The sequence below is a fragment of the Aulonocara sp. 'chitande type north' Nkhata Bay genome, linkage group LG10, assembly GCF_057382095.1.
Source record: "Aulonocara sp. 'chitande type north' Nkhata Bay isolate Kocher_YH1m ecotype deep benthic linkage group LG10, A_spYH_male_GT1.1, whole genome shotgun sequence".
Classification (NCBI taxonomy): domain Eukaryota; kingdom Metazoa; phylum Chordata; class Actinopteri; order Cichliformes; family Cichlidae; genus Aulonocara; species Aulonocara sp. 'chitande type north' Nkhata Bay.
This window is the reverse complement of record NC_141353.1, coordinates 27,813,750-27,839,107: the sequence shown is the minus strand read 5'-3', so window position 1 is coordinate 27,839,107 and position 25,358 is coordinate 27,813,750. Positions and strand designations below refer to the sequence as shown.

Here is a 25,358-nt window from a genome sequence, read left to right as displayed (position 1 = left end):
ACTGTGTGATAACAGTTTAACGCTCTGAAGCAACCGTATGACAAATTCTTTACCTCCTGAATGGACACATATCTTCTTAAGTCTCATGAGTAATTTCCTGCATCCTTCACCCTGACTGAGTCTGCTTAGACAACCGTCTCTAGCTCTTAAAAGAGGTCCTATCTTTTCTGAGGTGATTGTTCGCTTTATGGATTTCTCACTGTGGTGAATGATGTGCTTTGAATAACATACCAGGCGAGGATGTTTTGGGGCAGCTCTGAAGCACCAGAAAGGTAGTCGATACAGGAGAGTCCCTCCCAGAAGGACAGGGATCAAACTACAGAGGCAGCTGTTGGAAATAAAATCCCACTCAAACATCAACCATCCACTACACATGCAAGACAAGGCCCTTGAAAAACCTTTCAATTTAGGCTTAAGGGTGATGTCAGCTCTGTTCCTGCCAGCTAAACAGCTAGGGCTTTGATTTCCCAAAACATGTCTTGGATCTTCAGAGCATGCACTGGCTTCAAACCACAAACTGAAACAACAAACACCAATGAGCGCTCAAGCAAAATGCTTTTTTTTTTTTTTTGTTCCAGTCGATTTGCAGCAGAGAAGCAGCCAGGTTGAGCACCTTTTAAAACAAAAGGTATCAAGCCTGCTGTCTTGGTGTTGGCACACATTCAAAATGAAAAAAAAAAATAGTTATGTTCTCTGGGAAACTATGATACTTAGATCATCTTTGTTCTCCGACAACAAAGGAAAATGCTTGGTTTACTATCATATACAATATCCCCTCATAACTTCTAAAGCTATATCAAGTCAAACCACTCAGGTTTAAAGAAATTGCCAGTCTTTCTGTCAAAAATGTCTTAAAAATCCTAACATTTACTAACATTTAAATAGTCTAAATCAAAACATGCAAACCCCATGTCTTAAAAGTCTGGAATAACACACAAGGTATCCTGCAATCTATTTAGAAGCTTTTAAGTTCGAATGATTAGCTAAAGTAATGAAAAAAAGTTAATGCAATTGCTTGTATTTATTTAATTGTCCACTGTGCTGACCTACATGTTAGCCGAATTAGCTTACATATGCCTAACGCTACAGCAAGTCACCATTATAATACTACAGGGATCAAACAACACACTCTCTTTAATGAAAACAATGAGCCAATACATTAGATTATATGGCTGTCATGCCTAGCTATCACTCAGGCAAATGCACTAATCCCACATGGACAACTGCAGCCAACAGCTGCACACTTCCTGCCACATCCAGACAAGCCCAGCAGCAAAGCGTAGGCATTCCCAGGCATTCAGCCACGGAGACGGATGAAGAGGAGGTCAGGGAGACCAGCCATTATTTACTAGAGAAGACTGACTCACTGGGATACATTATGACTGCTTTTTTATTTTTCTACATGCTGCAAAAAATATTTTCTTAGAAGTCAAAAATAGACCTGCAGATTTACAGCAAATACATTTTTAATAGCATATTTATATCTCTATGAATTTATTTTCATTTTCAAGTATTTTTCAATATGACCTTGGAGTCAACATGAATTTGAATGTCTCAATTACAGGATTGACTGTTTAATAATTCAACAGTCTGATATATTTAGAATATAAATAAATGTATATAAACCACAATGAATTATAAATAACATTGTAGAGGACTGCATGGTCATCACTTATTGCCTAAAAATGACATTATTATTTTCATAACTCAACAATTTGAGAAATATTTAAAGGCGACATCTTTAGAAAGCTTGATTGATTGGCTTACTGTCCACGGATATTAAAATATGATATATGATGACAACCAGGAAACACTTACATTTCAGGGTTTGAAACTAGAGCTGGTCCAGCAGTTGTGCTAGACAAATTGCCACTGCTATCTATTCATTATATTTCACATAAATAACAAATTACAAAGTCCTTCAGATGTGTATTAATTCTATCAAAAATGCTTAAAGCCAAAAGAATTTAAGAAAGGCTGAATGTGGGTAAGCATATGAAAGGGAAATAAAAGAAACCTTAATGTCATTTAACACTTCAACACACATAACACCAGCAACATGGTATTGTTTTTGATTAAGCATCATACTTGTAGTACTTCAACAGATTTTCTTCCCCAAGTGATGTTAAAACTGATCAAATGATGTCAATACAACCACTTTTTAAACATCAACCCACCCCTATAGTATGCGGCTATCCGATACACCCATACTATAGGGGTATTATCAGGAGTCACTCCCTAACAGGCAGCTGAATTGTTTGGATACTGAATTTTCTTTAGAGCTGGAATGAGCTGCTCTGTAGGAAAACTTTCAAGTTTACCTCCAAGTGAAAAGTGTGTCTAAGGCCAGTAAAACTGGGATTTGGGGCTAACTTTACAACTTTAGCATTTTCTAGAAGGTGCCCTTAATCGTTTTCAACAACAATGCGAGTTCACGGTACAGCTGGGCAGTATATCAATGTTTTTCTTTGCTTTCTTGTTATGTTTCCAAACAGGATATAAGTTGAGACATTACCAATTGTATTGATATAGCTTGCTTTTGACACTTGGTTCGACTTCTTTATGGTCCAACAATAAATAATATCTCCAAGGTTGAAGGCATATGTTTTAACTGCATGGGTGTCTACAGTAGGTGGTGATCTGTGGAAACACTGTACTTAGAAAGAAATTGCTCTTCTTATTAGGGCTGCAAAAAACACTGATTCTCAGATACTGACCACTGGATTAGGTACTCATTTGCATCAGTATTAATAGCAGCAGTCCTGTTTTTATCTCCTCCAGTTGACACATAACTTCATACAGCCCCTCCCCTCACTAGCATCTGCAGTAGTTGACATTCACAACACTTAACAACACTTTAAGAGGAATTTCGAGAAGCCAATAAAGCTCCAGTTGCAACATTAATTGCTTAACAATGAGTCTTAATTACACTATCCGTGGGTCTGTTCGGATCCCAGTGAGGTAAATTTCAGCTTGCGATGGTCTGTGTGGACATCTGTGTACCTACCTGTTTTTTGTGACAGTATGGACTTGTAGAAAATTTGAATTACAATGCGATCCAAGTGACAGACTTCAAAGAAGCGTAACGGGAATGACTACTCATCTGTTGAGTCTCCAGCTGTCCCTGTCTGCAGCAGAGTATAATCAAGGCATTAGCAATTTACTCAATAGCTACAAACCCAGGGAGTCACAAGGTAGTGTACTCTTAGTGCCCATCCCAAGCCTGAAGGTGCATTTATGTAACAGCCACATTAGCTGACTGTTAATTATCATTAAGGTAACAGCCATGGCTAAACTTTGCAGGTGGGATGTGAACGTTATCAGCCCTGCACGTCTGTAACATTATAATAGACGATGTTAATTTACCAGGATAACAGAACTGTTTGGGTCTAAAAATCATTATGTTTCTCCCAACTGAAACTAAGAAAAGTCTACCAGCAACCAAACAGAAATTGTGGCAGACTACCTTAACAACTGTGTTTCATCAGCAAACAAAGTATGGAGCCAATTCACCAGAAGCACAGCACTACCTCAGAAAACCTAAAAATACTGACTTTTTCGTTGTTAGCAGTCCCCAAGACAAGCTTAAAATATTTGTCATAAATACACTATGCAATTATGTTAAAACCTTTTTTGCATGATAGTGTCATCGCTGTTCTCTCTTTTTTTTAACTGACTCTTCACTTATAACTGATTTTCTGTCATTTTTTACCTCTTGTAGTATCCAAAATAGTGAGGAGGATTGAGGAATTTCCCAGTATCTGTATTATTATGACAACGATACTCCTTAAACACAACAGACTTCTTTGACAAAAATCGCCATTTCACCCTGCAGATCATGAAAGTTGCTGGTCTACCACTGTGTGACCTTTTTTTAACAGGTTAATCCAGTTTTGAACTAACCCTTTCAAAGACCAAAGTCAAATAACAACACAAACAAACTAACCAGTTGATGCAACAGTAAACCAGCACCTCCTATCTTTTAGCAGGTACGCTGAATAACTGACTTTGTCAACAAAGCACACTGTCTTTGGGTGATGTCACAGTTAGCGGTACACTACGATACAGCTGCTCATTTTAACATCACAAAGAAATATTTATTCAGGTAAGTTGCAGCAGTTTCTTACTAAAGTCTGCGGTACTCACATGTTGTTACACTAACATATATTATATAAAAGCATCTGCCAGTTTTCTGAATGCAAGAGGCATTTTACACACAGAAACTCAGAGCGGATCCCTCCGAGCCTCTAAATGCACCGATGGATAAAACCTTGTTTGGTTAGAAATATTTCATAACAGCATTAACTAAAAAGGCCTGTCTGCTTTCCCTACTCTCTGTTCTGTAAATGTCATCGTAAAAGCTCAGCCACTGCTCAGATTTACTGCTCTACCGCCATTCCCGGACCACTTGCCCATTCTTTTAACAGAACGTGATGATCATATTGATGAACATTGGACTCTGAAATCAATAGTGGGTTGTATACAGTGCATCAACAAAGCTTCATGTTTGGGTTTCTTCTCATGCTCAGGATGGGTTCATTTCCATGCAGCAGAAATGCTTTTAGCCACAAATTGTATTCGAGTAAGTGCCCTTCAAGGTCCATTAGGGAGTAGGTCAGTTTTGACAGGGGCTGGTTTAGAAGCTCTTTAGGGGTCCGGGGTCTCTACCAAAGGCTAATGACCTAATCCAAAAACAGACAGCTTTACTTGGTCTCCAGAGGAGGTAGAGGGGAGATGAGGATTAAATAGAGATAACCCAATTAAGACAAGGCTGATGGAGTAAAAAAAACGTGGATTTAAGGAAAAAAAGAGGGATAAGGTCAGGACAAAGTGAGTTGCGAGAGGGCGGATGGTTTGGGTGGGGAAACTGACTTAATGAGTTTTGATTAATGTGTTTTGCAAATATGATTCTAATAAAAATTTAAAGACACCCATATCAGGTCAATAATTTATCTTTCTTCATTTTTCATGTTCATTTAAAAGGATCAGCCACTGTAATGAAAGCAGTACAGCATTTAACAGTCCAATATAAAGTTGAAAGCACACAGCTGTATCGTCGATATACAACACACTCTAGTTGATCACGTCCTTCAAAATGAGAAGGTGCATGGTGCCATTACCCTACACTGGCTAGATAAACAGTAGAGTTGCAGTTAGCTATCCAAAAACTTCAAGTATTTCCCCAGTTAACCTACTACTTCTACAAAATTCCATAAAAAATTAATCATCATAATTTTCCACAGCTCAAGGGAAAAGCTTAAAATAGCTAAAATTGTCAAACAGTACAAAACCCAACAACCCAAAAAGGTTCAAATTGTTTTGAACCTTTAAAAAAAAAGTCAAAATATTGAAATTGAAATGTTTCAGTCCACCCACCTTGTTTTTTAATATGTCATGTAACTTAAAGGGGCACAAAAGGAAGAATTTGCAGTTATTACAAAAGCATTCAGTATTGTACTTCTTTGCAGATTGATTATTCAACAAGCCTCAAACCTTAAACTAATGTTTGCTTACCTGTGAATAGCTTTGATGAGCCCCAAGTCCTTAAGGCATACTGCTTTTCTCTGTCTTATTTTGTACTCAGACAGACCAGACAAACAATACACGAGAACCTTTCACTACCGGGAAACTATAGGTATTTTTCTCAATTTGAGCCAATCTGGTCAAGAGAATCAAAGAAAATTGTTCATAGAAGCCCCAACTAAAAAGATCTATAAACAGCTTCTAACCCTCCACAGCTCCCTGAGGCAATGAGTCACGCCTTTGCAAAAATATTCACAAAAGTTAAACTCAGACTGGCTCTTAAAATGACACAAGCTGAGGATATACAGACACTGAAGCAAACAAACAAACACATTGCACTGCTCTGTGCTTATCTATCCCATCCTTTAACTAAAGAAAAACAAAATGCCCCTGCCTTGAAAACTCAACCCTCTTCTAAATTTGGTGCTGTGGTCTACATAAAGTGTTGTGGTTCTTTAGATGTTCACAGCAGTCGCATTAAACCTTTACCAACTTTCTTCGCAGACCGAGAAGAGTTTTATAACACACGAGCTCCTCAGACGCTCGACGCATGCCCGCGTGCACGCGCTTAGCTCTACGGGCTACAGCTACGCATTTGGTGCTTAATTAGTATCAATTACGCAGTAATTAAACACACCTTTAAAGGCGACGTTTCACGAAGACGACAAGCAACTTAAAAAAAATAAAACATGTAAAACGTGTAGAAGTCAACACCAGGAGGTTCATATATTACTATATTAAAATGAGGATGAAAATTCAACACAGAAGCCAAAAGCTTGTTAACGGAATAGGATAATGAACTCCTCAGAAGCACGCGACATAAAAACACGTCAACGTCTCGAGCAAACGAAACAAACGCTCCGAAAATTGTCGCCGCATCCAAGAAGAGACACGCATCCAATTCTCATTCAAACTCTGCACTCCTCCACGAAACTTTATTCTTTGATAAAAACGCGCAAAAAAAGCAAAACCAAAAATAAACCGTGCTCTTTTACTTCTCGATTTTTTTTTTTTACTTACCGCTCACGTGCAACAGGCAGACCTGAAGAAACAGCAGCAGAAACGCTCTACGAAGGAAAGCCATGTCTTTTGCTGCTTGTCCGTATCCACTCCAAAACAAACTGAAGCCAAGTGGTGCGTCGACGAGAAGTTAGCTGCCCGCTGGAGACGGAGGAGAGAAGAGGAGAGAGGACGGGGGGAGGGTGGAGGAGAAGAGAGGGGAGGGGAGGGAGTTCAATTAAAGTCTCAGTGCGGCTGGGATCTCGTATTGTGGGGCCTTAACGTGTGTGGCAGAGGCACAGAGCTTATCGGTGTTTTCTTCTGCTGCAAATTCACGCTGCATAGATTCCTTCTTGGTGGAAAGTCCTCAAGGTCACTGTTTAATATGCCCACCTTATCACGCCTCCGCACCTTTGAGGCCAAATCGCATGGCCTGTTGGCTGTATTCAGTTTAACTTTGCGCTAATGCTAGATCAAGGTTAAAAGTTTATTTATACAGGAGTCTGAAATTTAATTTAGGAGCTACCGTGCTGTAGATTTTTGTAAAATATGCTAATAAGCTGTCCAGATGAGAGTGATGCCACATATCTAGAGCCAGCAGGCAGTTAGCCTCGTTTAGTATAAATTCTGAATGACAGCTTAACAAAAATATGCCTACCAGCATTTATGAAGCTTACCAATTAAGATTATATATCTTGTTTAATAGCCTACATACAGGAAATACGTGTAAAGGGGGAATAAAATGCTCTCATATGAACTAGATTACACTATATCTTAGCCTCTGACTTATCACATTATGTGCAGATTGTAAAATTAAAATAAGCTGACGTGTATTAATTAAAAAGCTTTATAGATGGAGGTTTGTTTGGTTTTTTCTGTTGTGTTTTCTGATGGTTAAGACTGCTGAGATGAGTGTGCCAAACTTAAGACTACTGAGAGGCCAGCGAAGCCTGTTTTTAAGCCGGACAGTGATTTTAAAAAATATTCAGGGTTAGAGGAAAACCTCAACCCTTGACTTGTGCATCTGAAGAACCAGATGGCTCTGTTAAGATGTGGAGGACATTTGGCTGGTATGGTTTGGCTCCCTTTGCCTTTTCAAGGAAGAAGTGCCACTCCAAATAAAAACAAAGCTGTTTTACTCTGCAAGGGGAAATCTTTTTATTGTAATTAGAGATACAGTGCCCACAGGAAGGATGAGGATTTTCACAGTCACCAGAGTTCAAATTATCAACACACTTATGGGAGATTACAGTTTAGACAGCACTATCCACCTACACGGTTGGCAGCAGACCTTATGAACTGGATGTGCAATCAACTTTGACAAGGACATTTGCCTCTAGTCACCTTGCTTTTCAAAATATAAACAACAACACAAAAAGTGCATATTTACAATAATATATGCATAGGACACTCACAGAGAAATGCCTTCACAGTTAAAAAAAATGTCAAAATATTTGTCTTAGATTGAAGATACAACACAGAATGCAAAGAAGACAAACAGGAGATAAAATTTCTTTAAGTGCAGAAGTTTTGTGTAATTATATTATGCCTTTCTTTAATTGAAATATTCAGAAGATTCATCAGAATATTGTTCTGTATTCCTCAACTATCTCATCTGAACATACTTCCCTTCTTTCAAGCTCCCCAACTCCTCAGATATTTCAGACCTGATTCGTAACTACAAGACATCTACTTGTAACCTGGACCCTCATCTAGTCCTCTTTAGAAGTTGCCTCCTCTCTCTGGTCCCTCTCATCTCTGTCAAAACTGCTGCAATAAACCGGATTCTGAAAAAAAAACAAACTGGTGCTGATCCTACCAACTTCCTTTCTAATCAACTTTTCATTTCCAAAATTCTTTTTGCTATTCAACTTCATTCACTTTTATCTCATAACATGTTGTGTGAACAATTTCAGTCTGGTTTTTGCTTTGTTCATAATTCAGTGACTGCACTTACAAAAATTACCAATTACATGGCAGCAGATTTCAGTTTATTCAGTCTATTCTCATCCTTCTTGACTTCAGTGCGGCCTTTGACACTATCAGTCATATCACCCTTCTCAAAAGATTATCTTCCATTGGTATCACTCACACTCTACGTGACTGGTTTAAATCCTACCTATTTGGGTCATAAATATTGATTAACCACCACCTTTGGAAATTCAGGGCTTTGTCCTGGGCCCCTTCCTTTTTATCGTTTATCTTCTTCCCCTTGGCAATATCTTCCATAAATACAACATCAATTTCCGCTCCTGTGCAGATGACACCCAGCTCTACCTCAGTACCAGACTTACATCCACTTTGCCTCCACACTCTCTCATCAACAACATATCTGAAGTAAAATCTCAGTCATCTTCAAAAAAATTTCAAATTAAACACTGACAAAACTGAGGTTCTCCTCATTGGTTTCAGCAGTATCCAAAATTGACCGTTTTTCCTTAGTCATTAAGAATTCCTCTGTGTTCCTCTCCTCACAGGTTAAGAGTGTGAGTGCCATTGTTGACAGTAATTATATTACCTGGTCGGCATATTTGTATCTATGTAACATCAGCCACCTTCACCCCTCCCTCCCTCCCTCCCCATACTACTTCTATCATTGTTACTTTTCGCCTGGATTACTACAGTTCCCTCTTCTTTGGCCTTACTCACAAATCCCTTCATAAGATTCAGCTGGTCCAGAATTCAGCTGCCCGTATTATCACTAGAACCACTCTACACGCCACATCACTCCTGTTCCGGCTTCACTGGCTCCCACTGAAATTCCACATCAACTTCAAAATTCTCCTACTGGTATTCAAGGCCATCACCCCTCCATATCTGTCTGACCTTCTCCATGTTGTCACTTCCTCTTGTACTCTAAGATCTTCTTCCTTCCTACACCTGACTGTTCCCTCTGCTTGTCTCACAATCAAGGGGTTCAGAGCTTTTAGTTGCCCCGCTCCCCGGCTTATTTTCCAATATCAGATATATTGATTAACCGCCACCTTTGGAATTTCAACTTTAAAGCCCATCTGTTTAAAATGGCTTTTTACCTGTGATCACATTTCCACTTATAGTTTTTATTTGTTTTTCTGCACAAAGCCATCCATTTAGTGTCCTCTTTAGTCATGCTGCCCACCACAATTTTAGAAGAAGCACTGTAAACTACTAAACTGCAATAACTTAGCCCTTAAATTTCAAACTTAACACTCTGAGTGTTTAAGTTTTTCATTGCCGAACTGCATGAATTAGTGTAATTTATAGTCAAAGTGTATCAGAAGAATTCATCTGAGGATGACAGTGACCTCACTGGGCTGGCCTGGACTCCCGAGGCCCATCCATAACCCTGGCATTGTCCACTTCCATCATTAGAACATCCAATGGGGAAATGTATTCTGAAGGAACAATCTTCCAGATTGTTCCAGCACACCACTATTTGTTTTGGCAAATAGTAGCTCAGCACCTTGCAAAGACACTTTATTTTCTCTAACTTGTCATCACTATACACCATTTATAACACGGATGAAAGATACAAATTGTCACTCTTAGATACAGTAAAAAGGATATGGAGCAAACTATGTTTAGGAAGGTACGAAGCCAACATAGACATAAGCTCTTCTGGGCTCTCACATGTTTTGAATGGCCTCGGTTCATTAATGAACTATGTTACTTTTTCCTCTGTTTGAAATCTTTGACCTAAACTAAATTTGCCTACACTGGGAGGGACCTCTTCCACAGTACATGGAAACATCTGATTTACATTCTATCAGTAAAGCAAATTTGAAGGTTCAAACCACCTTGTGGTGCAGTTTGAATTCAATGATGTGTTGTTTTCACCTCAGATAGATAAAAGTGTTAACACTAGACTGTGATTTCAGAGACAGACACTTAGTGTTTGCTTGCTTGTTACTGATGTCCGAGGCAGCAGCTAGTTGAAAACCCCTATCTTCTTTAATCTCTGAGTTACTCATGCAGCAGCTGCTAATGTAAAACTGCAATGCTGGAACCAGCTTTTACGACTTTACTACTAAAAAACAGTCCCTTTAAATCAAAAGCTTTTCAAGGTTATTCCAGTTATCCACTGCTGAGTAGAATATATGCTCATAATTAGTCAAAGACACAGTGAATTTACTGATTATTGCATCTATGCATGGTTGTCAGACACCTGTCTAGGTATGTAGTCTTTTTCACCTGTTTGTCTTTTGTCTTCAGACGGAGGGACATGTGGATCTACCTTACTCAAGTCTTAGAACTTTGGAGTTTTGTCCAAAAATCACATAACCCATAAAAGGGGGTTAATACTAAGACACCTGGTAAAAAAGACTTTTCTATCTTTATGTCAAACAGTTTTGCTCATATGTCTTCCTCACCTTGAATTATTGAATGAATCCTGTATTTAAATATTTTTTGCTTGATGGAGGTTAACAAATGTATCATCACTCTAAGTTTCATCAACATATATTTAGTTTTGCGAGTTTCAGTGTGCAAACTGAGCAAAGTTTAGACACACTGGACTGCTTCCAATACAGCAGCTCCCAGTGTTTTTAATCGCTGCATGTGGGGTCACCTTGGCTAACAGCTGCAGCAGAAAAGTTTCCTGGAGTTGGTCACCCAGTTGTTCGACCCCCATCATAAGTGAAATTACAGCTATGGGCACGATGCAGGCATTAGGCCTGGAAACAAAAGCCACTTTGCACAAAACACTTAAAAACCCTATAGGTAAAACAGAAAGAGCTTCCAAGCATGCCAGTGATCGGCGCACTCTTTCTACCTCAGTCTGACCTAATTAACTATGTTACTGATAAATACGACCTTCCTTTAAGGTATAAAACCTTGCAGCAGCATTGTAGCCGAAAACTTTGAATGAATTCTTTAATAATTTGCCATACTTACATACAAGATTCCTAACACTAAACAATGTTTTGCTTTATTTACATGGATTTGGCTGCTGTATGGAGTGCTGTGGGAAGGTGTTTGTCTCTTTAAAATCCCTTCAGGCTGTTTCTCTGCATGTTTAGTCAGCAAACTGACTCAACCTACACCTACTTTGCTCACATTTGAGACTTTTATTGTGAAACTGTTACACTATGACTTAGTGATGTTATAGCAATAATTACAAAAAAATGAATGTTTTGTTGCTTTATATTGATCAATCCAGTCATAAATCATCTGACCATTCAAAACAAATGCAAACAGATGTTCTGCTTCATTTAAGCATGAATTTTACATGTTACACACTTAATTGTATGACTGCATTTTTTAAAATAAACTGGATTAGCTAGACAAGACTGGGAAGGTTTGGACAGGTGCAGAGGAACGTTAACGCTCAGTTCATCACTCTAAGATTTCCTGTTGTAACCTTAGTTGCTGCTGGTTTTTGGTGCCATCCACTTTAATATTCTGAATCATGAATTTAACAGCTGTTTGAAAAAGTACATAGATTTTAAAAAAAAAATTATTCAAAAATGTATTCACTAAAATGATTTTTTAGTAGATTTACACCAGTCAGTGCTCACAAACTATCCTATTTTTGGAAGCCACACAAAGGGCAGCCAATCAGAAGAAAGTATTTTGGATACTTTTGGATAGTGCAAGAACAGGGGGGCTGCATTAAAGGTCAGTATATTTGAACTCAAAGAATAAACAATCTAGTCTGACAAACACCTATTTCTTGATTTTGCACTGGGGTTACACTTATATGAGTCATTACTCAGTCAGCGTTGTCAACTCAAAATAAACCTAATGCTTCATGCTGAAAAGGGCATAGCAGCAGCTGCATGCAGTGTAAAAGTGTATATTGCGCCTCACATCAGAAAATATTTGGTTTGAATAGAAGCCAGCTTTTCTGTAGGAAATCTTTCTCACATGTACCTACCCCTTACTCCTGAAATGATTCTCACCAGGCTTCTCTAAAAAGGGAGTTTTTTTCCCCAACTCTCGGCCCACACATTTTCTCCTTTGTTAATACCAGAGGCTCGGTATCTCTCGTCTTCTTCCACCTCAGTCTGACCTAGTTACCCGCATTACTGATGAATATAAGCTTAGACCTCCCTTTGAGGTAGAAGCCTTGCAACAGTATTTCAGCTGAAAACTTTAAGAGAATTTATTTAATAATTTATCGTACTTTGAGATGCATGAGAGTTGCTTCAAAACACTGTATTCAGATAGAAAGTGAAATAAATGTTTTGCTTTATTTGCATGAATTTGACTGCAGATGGCTTCAAAACCAGCCAGTCACGCCATGTCTTTCCTTTATATCCCTGCAGGCTGTGTCTCTTTATGTTTAGTCAGCACTTACCCAACCTGCATGTGTTTTTCCATCAATTTTAGCTTTGTACCAAATTGTGCTCATATTCAACCGCTTCACATTTTGAGCTGTGATCCAAAATTATGCAAAAGTTTTTACATTTAAAATTTCTAGACTTTTAAATGCTTGTTAGTGCATAACAAAGTGAGATGTCTGAAACCATCAGTTTAACACTGCAGTGTTGGTAAGGAGTAAAACACCTTTACAAACATGGTGACACATACCTTCTCAGACACAATCTGGTGCTGTGTAGTGGTCATCTTAAAAGCCCTGTCTTTTATCACTTACTTTGAATACAGAAATAGCCACAATCAGCGACAGCTGTTGCCATTATCTGTGACATTTCTGGCATCTGATGACTCTATGCAGCACTAAATAGTGTTGTGATTATTGGGCTCACTGATGCAGTTGTCTTAGAGTCATTATTTTAAATTTTCGCGTTGTCCAACAACAGAAAAAAATGTCTGGAGAACTAAATTGTGATGTTTACATAGTTTGTATTGCTATACTTGCAGCTTTTCTTTTGCAGAAATAAAGTGATTGGAAGGGGAACAGAGCAGAGGCTAAAGGGGTGCCTGCTCCACTTGGTACCAGATATAAACTATATATAAACTTTTTGCCAGCACATCTGTGTAAATCCAGTGGGAAGAAGGAGGATGTAATGGTTTTCCCCATGAATGTTTTGGAGACCTTCAGCTAGATGATCTGATAACTTTAGTGTAGACACAACAAGCATCATGTACCTGACTCATGCTTTAAAGCATGTGCATTTCCTCATCTTTGCTTTCAAGAAACTATTATTACTCTCTCTTGAAATTACAAATGCAATATTATTATAACTCCTGTTCTGTTAAATGTTAGCTCATTTATGACCATGACATGCATACAGAATGACATAGTTCCAAAGTTTGAACAAAGTCAGCTTTTTAAAATTAAAACTGTGTTTTGATGTGTTGGTGCTGTGGTTGACGGTTAGTTAAATGTAGCCTTTAAAAAAGAGATACTGTGGTTGCTGTGTGTAAATAGATCTACTTTGTTAAGATTGGGGAATCTTGTTTATGTGCTTAAAAAGAGAAACTATTTGTTTGAGGTCTAGGAATAATTTAACATGTTTAAAGGAACCAGTGTTGGCAGAAAACAGGAAGTAAATGGTGATTACCTGTATGTTAGTATATCAACATATATATCATCTTCCCTTTTCAGAGAATGTGGCTTTATATTAAAGCTTGCTATATCTTTCATTTATCAAAAACAGTGTTAAATCCAGTTGAGCCTCAGTTAAATATCTGCAATGTCCGTTCATGAACTTTTTTCTTCTTCTAATTTAGAGCCCAATTCCCTTTGCTCTGCAGTCATTTTACTATCACTTCTGTTGTCCGGGGAAGGGTGTGTACAGGCATGTGCTACATGTATGACAGATGGTATGGACAGCCCACTTCTTTTCACCTGCCACGAGAGGGGAGCTCCATCAGAAGAGCATAACATGCCTGAGGTTTTTGCTATCCCCTCTAGTTCACAGCCCCCCCTCTGTGCAGGCAGCCCAACAAAGCATGTGCTCTCATAACTCAACTTTGACTGGAGCTCGTGAACTTTTTGCCAGGAGGCAACAAGGAAAGTTAGGCATCTCTGTAAAAGCTTTTTGAAATAATCGAATGCATCTAACCTGCTTTTCAGTCTTCGTTTAATCATTTCTTTGCCTACTCGTGAGACACTTCACTAGTTTTTGAACATAGCTACAACTTAAATCACTGCGAGGAGTAGCAGTAGAAATAGTTTGCATTTTTTTATTAGTAGTATGAGGTGAGATGTGTAGAATCAATCAAAAATATACAGAAAACAGAGCCTCTGTCCAGCCAGACTCCAGCTTGGTGCAGAAAAGCCACACACGAAGGCTGCCACAGAGATTAAACATCCGTCTCCAGTATCAGATTTCTCAGTATCTCTGCCTTATCAGATTTCTCAGTATCTCTGCCTGAGTTATCAACCAAACCAGGACTGGAGAGCCATGAGGAAAACACCAGCCAGAAAGAAAGAGAGAGATTAAACTGAGAAGTAATTCTGACAAGCTTGAGGCAGTCTAAGGCATCTTAAAAATCAATAAACAACCATGAAATGTATGATTGATCAGTTAACAGTAAGGTAGTGGTGTCATTAATGGTTTATACTTGTATTACTATACTTATAGTGAAGAATAGCCAGAGAAACTATTGATGATTACATGCCTAATAAAGTGCTGATGTTATAAGTGTCTTCTTGTAAAATCAGAAAATGAAAGGATTTTGAAAAACAACCAGAGAGGGTCAGTGTCTGCTGGTGACTGGGAAAAAAAGAATGTATACAAAGGTTTTAGTGAAATTAAACATGGTAACTAATTTGATTATTTACCCATAATGTGTGTCATCACACCATCTATTACCCCACTTGACCTGATAGGTAACTGGGGTAAGCTTATGCAGGATGTTCAGCTACGACTGGCAAAAATGGTTTAGAAACATTCGGACTTTATAAAGTTTACTGCTGCCTTGGGCTTCTGCATCACTTTAAATCAGGATTCTGAATCTATGCAGAGCTCTCAGCCGTGTTACACGGTCAACAATGACTGAGTTTCAACTGATTTTGGATTTAGTCTTCAGCTTTCAGAGAATAGTAGCCTGAGTGGGCTGCTAATGCTACCAATTACTGCATGCATTAAGTAAAGTAAAATTACATTAAAGGTTTTAGTAGCATTATTGTATTTGAGTTAAAGGCGTCTTTATGGTACCCGTATTCTCTCTTCACTGACGTAAAGGTGTGTGCCTAAATCAAGCCCATTAGATGAAAGCTGTTGTTGCTTTGTCTAGACTCTGAAAGTAACAATCCCTCACCAGTAAAAGTTCATTTACAGCATAAAACTATCCATCAATTAAGAACTATTTCAATTTTTGCCATTAGGCAAAGAGATTTCATAGTTTTCTTGGGGTTGGCCGGTATGGGTGTTGTTGAAAAACTAGCAGTGAATGGTTTGGGAAGTAAGACCACAGCTAGACATATCACCTTGACCTCAGGCTTTTAGTAAAAATAATTAGAGTCTTGCTGTGGACAGATCATTAGCCAGGCTAACATATCAGTTTACTGCGATGACTGAACTAGGCTCCTGAGTGGAGTTGCCAAAGTATCAGCGTTGCCAGATTGTAGTCAGTAACTAAAGTGCACATTCCTGAGACAGGATTTTGATTCAACACGCGCGGCACTAAAGTGAGAGAAAAGGACTGGAGTCAGAGAGACCGGGGTGGGTTGATAATACACTAAAAAATCTATATTCATCTCTTTAGTTCTTGGTTCACAGACATAAGTGGAGGGCCACACAAACATCCCTCACCCATAGAAATGAAGTCTGTTTTATATAACAATGAAAAGAGAGCGAGAGACTTGTGAGAAAAGGTCTTTGAAGTGGGCAGAAATCCCAACCCTGATCGAAAATCCTTCATTTCCCTCCAATAATGGAGCTGGGGGGAGTCAGAAAGAAAGATGATTCCCCTCTGCCAAATCTTTCCTCTGCTGTATTTTAAATCAACTCTGCCTCTTTGTCATATTCCTGCCTCTCACCTTTTTCCATACTTATCTTTATTGCAGTCATCCGTGGCGCCGAGGAGTGGCTGGAAAGCAAGACGGGAGAGGGCGGAGGGAGAAGCCATGTGTCAGCTGTCACCCGTTAGTGTGTGGAACTGAAGATTTAATGTTTGTGTACACATAACCTGCCATGAGACATAAAACTGATATCCCTGTTAATTCGGTAAGGTGAGCTTTTAAATGACAACAAACAAAAAACTGTAAATGTCAAGTTAAATGTTTCATTGTGTTTTTTTTACCGAGCCAACAGAAATCTTTGGCTGTTGGAACCCCAAATATTGTTGCTAAAACAAACACATTTTTATCTTGATAGGACTGTCTGACTCAAGGCTCAGGTGAGAACTTATAGACCTCTAACCGTAAAAGTGTAAACAAGAATCCTAATTTAACCATTTTGTTTTCTAGCCAAACATGTGCCACATATTGAATTCAACATGTTGAAAAAATCTCTGATGTCTTCCAATAACTAAAGAAATGTCAACACAGGCCCTGGTTTCTCATTACTATTAAAGCCAGTTATACTCAGATTGCACATCACTGTGCCATTCTTTGTTTTGAGCTTGTATACAGCAGATAAGGGATGCGGTGGAAGATAAATTATAAGATGGTTTAAAGACTAATGTGCCATGGCTTTTAAGCGCGCCGAGATTTGAATGTACTTTAAAAATTATTGGGTTTAATTTTGAGTATATAAGGTTTAAAATATTTGAAATCCTAAAGATATACTTAGTCAATGGATTAAGATGCGGGGTTGTACTTTGAAAAGAGCATTTTGGTTGTAATGCAAAAGATAATGGTGACATCCATCCATCCTCCTAGCTGCTTATCCATGGGTCATGTGGGGTTTCAGAGCCAACTGTCATAGGGCAAAAGGTGAGATAGCCCTTGGAAATGACTGCAAGTCTAAACAGGGTGATAACAGCTTTGTATTTTCTGTTATTTGGTACTTATATTGATTTAGTTTAATCGATGGTGCAGATTTTTCTGGTTGAACACTGTGTGATACAGCAGGGGATGCTGATAAACATCATCAATTAAGATTGCATGAATTTCTCATTTCAGTCTAATCATTAAATAACTGCCTCCCGAACTTACACGATTAAAACTAGTAAACTAACATAGTAGATTTACAAAATTAAAATTAAAATCATTAACTACGGAAGGACAACACACCCACATGAGACTGGTGAGTTTCTTTATTTAGAGGTTTTGCTACAGCTGAACTGGTTTTCTGCAGATGCAGGGGTCAAACAGGAAGCTGTAAGAGCAGGTAGAGGAAGTACGGTGGATTATTCTGGGTGGGGTTTAAATGCAAGTTTGTTTGGCTGCACTGTAACAGGAGTTATGAGCTCTTCTGCTGCAGTGTTTTGGATTAATCAAAAAAAAAGAAAAAAAAAAAAACAGCTTCTCCAGCTGTGCTTCACTTGTATGAAGAGTCAATGTGGATTTTACTATAATACTAGAAAAGCACTACATAAATGTCAGACCATTTACCAAAACTAACCAACTACCAAAAATAACCAAGCATTCAAAACAGAATAACTAAGCAATTCACTATATATATATCTATATCTATATATCCATATAGATATAGATATATATCTATATCTCTCTATATATGTATATATATGGTAAATATTAAACAGCTCCAATCTCTCGAGCTGTTCCCACGAGATGATAACTGTACACTTTCGTGCACCAACATAAAAACGTAATCACCTAATGGCTTAAAAACTCTTTACAGTAAGAAAGGACATGGTACTTAATCATCATCATCATCATCATCATCATCATCATCATCTTGATGTCCGGAGCCTGGAGTGAGCCTGCACACTGGCTGCTCCGCTCACACAGATTGGGAGCAGAGTGTTTCACCACAGGAGTGCCAGACAAAGTCAAGGGCCGATGGTTTGAGCAGGCAGACACTTACAGAGGAAGGGGTGGGAAAGAAAGGACACCATTCACTAAAAAAAAAAAAAAAAAATGCCAGGGGGCTTTAAGGGCACGCTTCCCTGTTCAAGCAATGGATTGCAAAACCTTGCCTGTGTTGACCAGGGGAAAAAGATTTATGTCTGTGATGTCTGTCTTAAAGAAAATTGCAGCAATCAAACTAACAATCTTCCAAATGGGAACAGGAGGACCGCTGGGCCAGAAACAACATAATTAGACAGAAGATTCTTGTGTGTATTGACTTAACTGCTTAGTATTCAGACTGGAAATCTTGCACTGCACATTGCAGTTTGAGTTTCAAAGCAAAGCTCATCCTGCAGCATCACCCAGGAAGACAGAACGAAAACATTAGGCTGGAGGAGGCAGAAGAAAAGAGTGATGGAAACTGCCAGGCTGGGCATTAAATTATATAACAGATTGTTTATATTTATTGCTATAATGGTCTTTTTGTTCCAGTGTTTCTTCCTTAAGTCGTGTTTGGTTTAGGGTTAAGCTTCTCTGGTTACCAGGTTATCTGTTTATATAATACGTATTGGTAAGCATGCTAAACAAACTAAATACACAGCACATTTCTTGGTAATAGAGGAAAACACAATATTGCACAAAAAGGTTGATCCGAGACTGACTTCTTAACTTGAATTCTTGGTATGTAATGTTCATAATACAAATCAAATAAATGAATAACCCATTGTTTACATTTCTTTCTTTCTTTCTTAAAAAAACAAACATTATTTAACATATCTTGTACGGCACTAGTGCACTGGAAACGCTGAATAAATTGAGCTTACAGTCAGAGCAGATTCTGGATAACACACACACACAAAAGAAAAAAAGCGATCCATGTGCTTTCACCTCCATTAGCTGCGGTGAATTTTGCCCGACCAGAGGCACACTGGAACTATACAGAGACACTACCCAGAATTTCTTATTAGATCATAGCTGGAGCATTGTGTGTTGAGGCGATCTGCGTGAGTGTGTATACGTAGTTGTTTTTTGTTTTTTTTCTAAAGCTGAGGGCATAAATGGGTTAGGGGACCTCATGATGTTTTGGGGGTGGGGCAACTGATTGTACCTCCTGCCATTGCTCAGATCGTGTGACAGGGTTCGCCCTGAAGGAGACTGTCATGTTACCGGTGACCCCGTTAGAAAGATTGTTGCCATGGCCACAAGACGCCTTAATGAACTAATGAATCACTCTGGCACACCTCAGCTCAGACGCATCAGTGTCTCGTTGAGGGCACGGTGGGAGGGAGCGGAGGGGTGCGGTCAGGCCTCAATAAGAGGGTTTGCTTGAAGCAGACTTGGGGACCCAGGTGGCCAATTGTTCGTAAATGTACTGAATCAGAATTTGGTCAGGGGGAGCTCTTAATCATCTGCAGAAAGCACACTTCTCATTCATTCTTCTCTGATTACATTAACAAGGCGTCTAGGAGCATGCCATCTATTTTTTCCTTCACATAATTGAGAGACTGAAACCTCTTTTGTTTGCAGTGAATTACATTATGTAAAAAAACAAGACCGTTTAGTTGTTATATCCCATGATGTCAATCCAGTATTAAGGAAGAGTTTAGCATTTTGGGAAGTAATTGTATGTTTTTTACTTACTAAGTACGAGATGACATTGCTGTGGTATGAGGAGATAATCAGTCAAGTTCAGGATAACGACTTGAATCTGAGGCAGGAAAATCTACCTCACCCTACACCTGGTCTCTATGAATAAAGGGGCAACATCAGGCAGGTGCAGTCACTGTGTATCCTTAAGTTCCGTTATGGCTGCCAGGTTTGGCACCAATGGCAACTTTAAACGCTACAACGAATTACTTGGTGGGTGGATAAACTGTTTGTCGGGACACAATTAAATCACACATATCCCTCCCCAAACCACAGATTGCCGTAGAAGTAAACAGAGCTCATACAGCCACATCAAAAGCAGCGGATTAAGGACACATGCCGAGCGCTCGAGTTGGGAAGCCTCTCCTCTGGCTCTGATTACCTTCTTAAAGTATAAGTAATGTTATCCGTCTTAGCAAGACTTCAGAAAAGTTGCCTACAGATGCCGTCGTCATTTGGGTTTTAAATCATGGGGTTTGATGGGAGCTTAGATTGTATATAAACAGTAGATGCAGACACTATGATGTCACTGACTGGCATATGAACTCCAGTCTTGAAGATTCAGCATTTTGGTTGTCGCCATGCTTTTTTTCTTAACCCGACATAATGAGTGAGGGGATGGTCTGACTGAGAAACAGAAGATACTCACACAGTAGCTACTTTCCAGTAAAAAATAGCAACACAGTAAAGTATTTCCTGCTAAATATAAAATAAATATGACCATAATTTACTAAATTTGCTTCATGCCATCTTGAAAAAGACCTGAAACTAGTGACTGAGACCAGAAAATCATTTTTAAAGTCTTTACTGAAGTCGAAAATTAGGGGAGAAGTAAAGTGATTATCTCATAGATTTCAATATAAATGGACTTATTTCTGCAGCCAGTGGTGTTGCCACCTGCTGGCTAACAGAAAGACTGCAATTTTAAGATGCTTCTGCATTGGCTCTTTCATGGCAGCACTTTGAGACAGTTATCCACGCCTTTGTTACCCATATGGAAATGAAATAGTAAAAACTTGCATAAAAAGACTTGCATAAGATGTGGTCAACTTCATATAGTGAATCATGTAAGGCTTATATGATTTACTCATGAAAGTGGCCACTTTCTCATTACTTTCATATAATTAGTAAGTATCCAAAACATACAAGTTTCATTTATATAATTTTTTTAAGGGATCTTATATCTGTTTTCACTCTTGTATGCTTTTCATACAAGTTTCACACAAGCCGCAGCTTGTCTTTTAACCGGCACTCAAAAGTTTGGGCACATTTCCCCTATTTTAGCTTCACTTCACTGGCTGCCCATTCATTTTAGGATTCATTTTAAAATTCTTTTATTTGCTTTTAAAGCCCATGGCCTAGCCCCATCTTATCTCTCTGAGCTGCTACAGCCTTATACACCCACCCACTCTCTCAGGTCAGCTGATCAGCTGCTCCTGAATGTACCCAGGACTGAGCGTAAACTTAGAGGAGATCGTGCTTTTGCTGTAGCAGCTCCAAAACTGTGGAACGATATTCCTTTAGAGATTAGACAGGCTTCTTCTCTACCTATTTTTCAATCACTCCTGAAAACCCACATCTTTACCCTGACCTTTGACACCACGTGAGATGTTGGCTTTTATTTTTAGTTTTATTTTAATTGTTTTTAGTTGACTCTGTGCTGTTTTATCTTGTTTTTCTTAATATAAGGCTGTTTTAATTTTTATGTATTATGTGTTTTATTTAGTTATTTTTGCTGTTTTCTGCTATTCTACTGTTTTTAACTTATTTTCTGTACAGCACTTTGGTCCTGTGCTGGGTATTTTAAAATGCTTTATAAATAAAACTGGATTGGATTGGTGTCACCTTACAGATCCAGAAGAGATGTCCATCTTTTACTAGAAATACAGTTTACATTGAGTTTTTGCAGTGGAGGAATTGAAAAACAGAGCGGCAACAGAGCTGTCTTCTTCAGCGGGTTTAGTGCTGCAGTTCATGTAAACCTAAAGGATTTCTCCCAGATTTATAAATATGTAGTGACTCACACTCACAACAAACTCCTCATCCTGAACACAATAGTTCAAATCCTTCTTAGCATTTCTCCCCCCCAACATTACACGGAGCAGCTCAAATTATATTTGATCCTGTTGAGTAATCCTGCTGAATTTAATTTACTAAAAAACAAAACAACAACTAAGAAAACAGGGTTTAAATTGATGAATTTGAGCCTTCGGGCAGCTCTGATAACAAGCTTTAACCCCTCCTTGCTCTGCCCTTTTAGCTGTTTACAGCTTTACACAGAAAAAATGGGAGCTTTAATGCACTTTTCTCGGGTATCTCACTGACTGACGCATGCACTTCTAAACCGAAATGAGAAAATGTAAGCAAAGTCTTGAGGAGACCTGGCGACAGACCTCTTAACACTTCACAGGACTAATGGGGGCTTCTATTCCTTGTTTATGTATTGAAGGGCATGTAGAGGGCCAAGACGGGCCCCTTGAAACTGGCCTCCGGTTACTTGAATGACAACCCCAAGTGTGTTTGCTAACACCATTAACCTTAAAACATTAAATTATCCAATCACATAAAAAGTCAAGTGTTTAGTATTCCCAGTGGTGTTATTCCCAGTGCTCAGAAGGGCAGCAGGTCTGTTTTCGGTGCAAAGGGTTAGCAGGTTTTATTCTCATCATCTTTTTAGTAGGCTTGTTTTCTTAGCAGTACTTACATGTAGTTATTTTATGTTCTTTTGATTTGGGTTCCTGTTGCATTTAGATTCTCCTTTTGACCTTTTAATACTGGGTTAGCTGAAAGAGGTCTCCCTGTTATTTTGACTGGTGTCTTAGTTGCGATCCCATTGTTTTTTGCTGGTTTATTGCAGTGTTGTTAAGTGATGTGGCACTGTTTTCTTGCCCCTCCTGTGCACCACAGGCAGCTGTGACACAGCATTCAACTCTATTGTCCGGGGTGGCTTTTTATAGTGTGACGTGTCTTGCAGCTGCCAGCCATTTAGTGTTTGCTTGATGTTTCATTTGTGGAAAGTGAGTAATGCCTGAATTGCAATGTGTAATTTAACATCATTAAATTTGCTTGTGTTCTTTAGATTTACTCAATTTTGCATTCCAAGCATTGGATTTTCAAGACAGTGCCAGACAGTATCGGTGGGTATTGCATGTCTATCAAACAGTTGTCTCACAACATTCAACACCAGCGCAGGGACTGTTGTACAGTTTATATTGCAAAGTGGAAAGTAATGGGCTGGAGGTTGTCTAATTGGTATAGCAGACTCACAGGCTTGCAATTAAAAAGAAAATGCAATTACTGACCTACGTCGTCCTTCCGTAACTATGACTAAATGTTTTTCTTGCTTAAACTTAACCACAATTTATTTACTGCCTCCACAATCTTCCTGTTAACTCAGCAACAGTGTATACAATAAGACAGAGACAATGTAGAAAGCAGTGCTGACAATGGAAACTCTGAATGTAGCATGTTGCAGAATGATCTAATACTGGTGTTCTTGACTGGTTGTTCTCTCTGTCCAGTACTTAAATCTTATCCAGAACAAGATAAGTCAGCACATTTGCAGCACAAATTTGCTACAGTAATTACATTTTGCCAGAGATTACATTTTCCCTGACCTGTACTCAGGACAAGAAAAACACTTTTGTGAGAAAGTTCAAGTCTTAACAGGCAGATAGACATGAAACTTATGAATGACATTTGCATTCTTAAGTCCTGAACTCTTTCCATTTTGGGCACCGCCATCCGTGAATGTGAGATGTTGTTACTTTCCACTTCAAATACTCATTATCATTAAATGCAATGGCAGCTACTCAGTGTATTTAAGCATGAAGACATTGTCAAGATTACTCACTGAAGTCAAACCTGAGCATCACAATGAGGAAGAATGGTGATTTAACTGACTTTGAACATTGCATGGTTGTTGGTACCAGACGAGCTGGTGATCTCCTGGGATTATCCCACATAAGCATCTCTAGGGTTAAAAAAAATGGTCCAAAAAGGGAAAATATCCTTGGTTGAAAATGCCTTATTGATTTTAAAGGTTAAAGGTGACTTGGCAAACTGCTTAAAGCAGAAAGAAAGCCGACAGTAATTTATGTAACAACTCGTTACAACCAAAGTATGCAGAAGAGAATTGCTGAACATGTTGAACCTTGACGTGGGCTACAGCGGCAAAGATCAGACCAGGTGCCACTCCTGTCAACTAAGAACAGAAAACTGAAGCTACAATTCACACATACTCGCCAAAACATTGCCTGTTCTCATGAGCCTGGATAATTGCTGTGACATTCGGATGGTATGGTCAGATCCATGCTTTCATTCAGACTGATGATGGTGTAAGGATGTGGGGGATATTTTCTTGGCACACTTCACCAGCTGAGTATCGTTTAAATATCTTAGCCTACCTGAGTATTTTTGTTGACCATATCCATCCCTGTATCACAGTGGACCCATCTTCTGATGGTTGCTTCTAGTAGGTTACTGTGCCATGTTTCTGGAATATGACATTTAGTTCTCTGTACTCAAATGATCTCCACAGTCACCAGATCTCAATTGAATAGAGCGCCTCTGGTATGTAGTGGAACAAGAGCCTCAGATCATGGATGTGCAGCTGACAAATTGCAGCAACTGAGTGATGTCATCATGTCAATAACAACTAAAACCTGCGGAATATATCCATTCCTCTCCGGTTCTCATATAACGCTGTTCTTCTCTAACTGAGCACTTAAAGTGCTTTCTACTACAAGAATATCACTTTATTCTGTGCCTTTAAGTGCTTTCTAACTATCACATACATGCATTAGGGGAAATTAGTGGTTTAGTATCTTGCAAAAGGAAAAAGGTACCGAAGCATTCGGGCACGCACATCCAGACTGTGCAACAGCTTTTTTCCACAAGCCATCCGTCTCCTCAGCAAAAAGGGACTGACTGATAAACACGCACACACACACATACACTAACATTATCACTCAGCTTAACTCAAATACCTCAAAACATTGAGACTGGACTGACTAACCAACACAAAGCGCAAACACACTGACCTACACCACCAAACCATCGCACACACCAACCTGTAAATGCTCTTTTGCACAATATTATTACTAGATATATTATATATTTTTTTTTTTTTTGCACTAACTTGTCTTGTAGCACCTTGGTTCCTGGAGGAACGTTGTTTCGCCTCACTGTGTATTTTTAAACTGTATATGGTTGAAGTGACAATAAAGTTGAACTTGAACTTGAACTTGAACTTGAAAAGGACACAATCACTTCTGGTTATATCTGCACAGTGAGTGCAGGTATAAGAAAATAAGTGAAGCATCATTTATATTTATTTAGACCTAATATGTGTATTGTCAGGTTTGTTTTATTTGCTTGT

General features: G+C 38.8%; 1 protein-coding gene across 2 annotated transcripts in view; it reads right to left on the bottom strand.

Annotated features, from left to right (window-relative positions):
- mcama (melanoma cell adhesion molecule a) overlaps nucleotides 1-6,733 on the bottom strand; it is a 57,028-nt gene extending 50,295 nt beyond the window's left edge. Inside the window, exon 1 of one of the 2 annotated variants that reach the window (XM_086309397.1) lies at nucleotides 6,544-6,733. In XM_086309397.1, coding sequence (XP_086165523.1) covers nucleotides 6,544-6,607 — 64 coding nt within the window. In that variant the 5' untranslated portion in view covers nucleotides 6,608-6,733. The remainder of the gene's footprint in view (nucleotides 1-6,543) is intronic. The other variant, XM_086309396.1, reaches the window with a different exon arrangement.
- Between the last annotated feature and the right edge of the window lie 18,625 nt (nucleotides 6,734-25,358).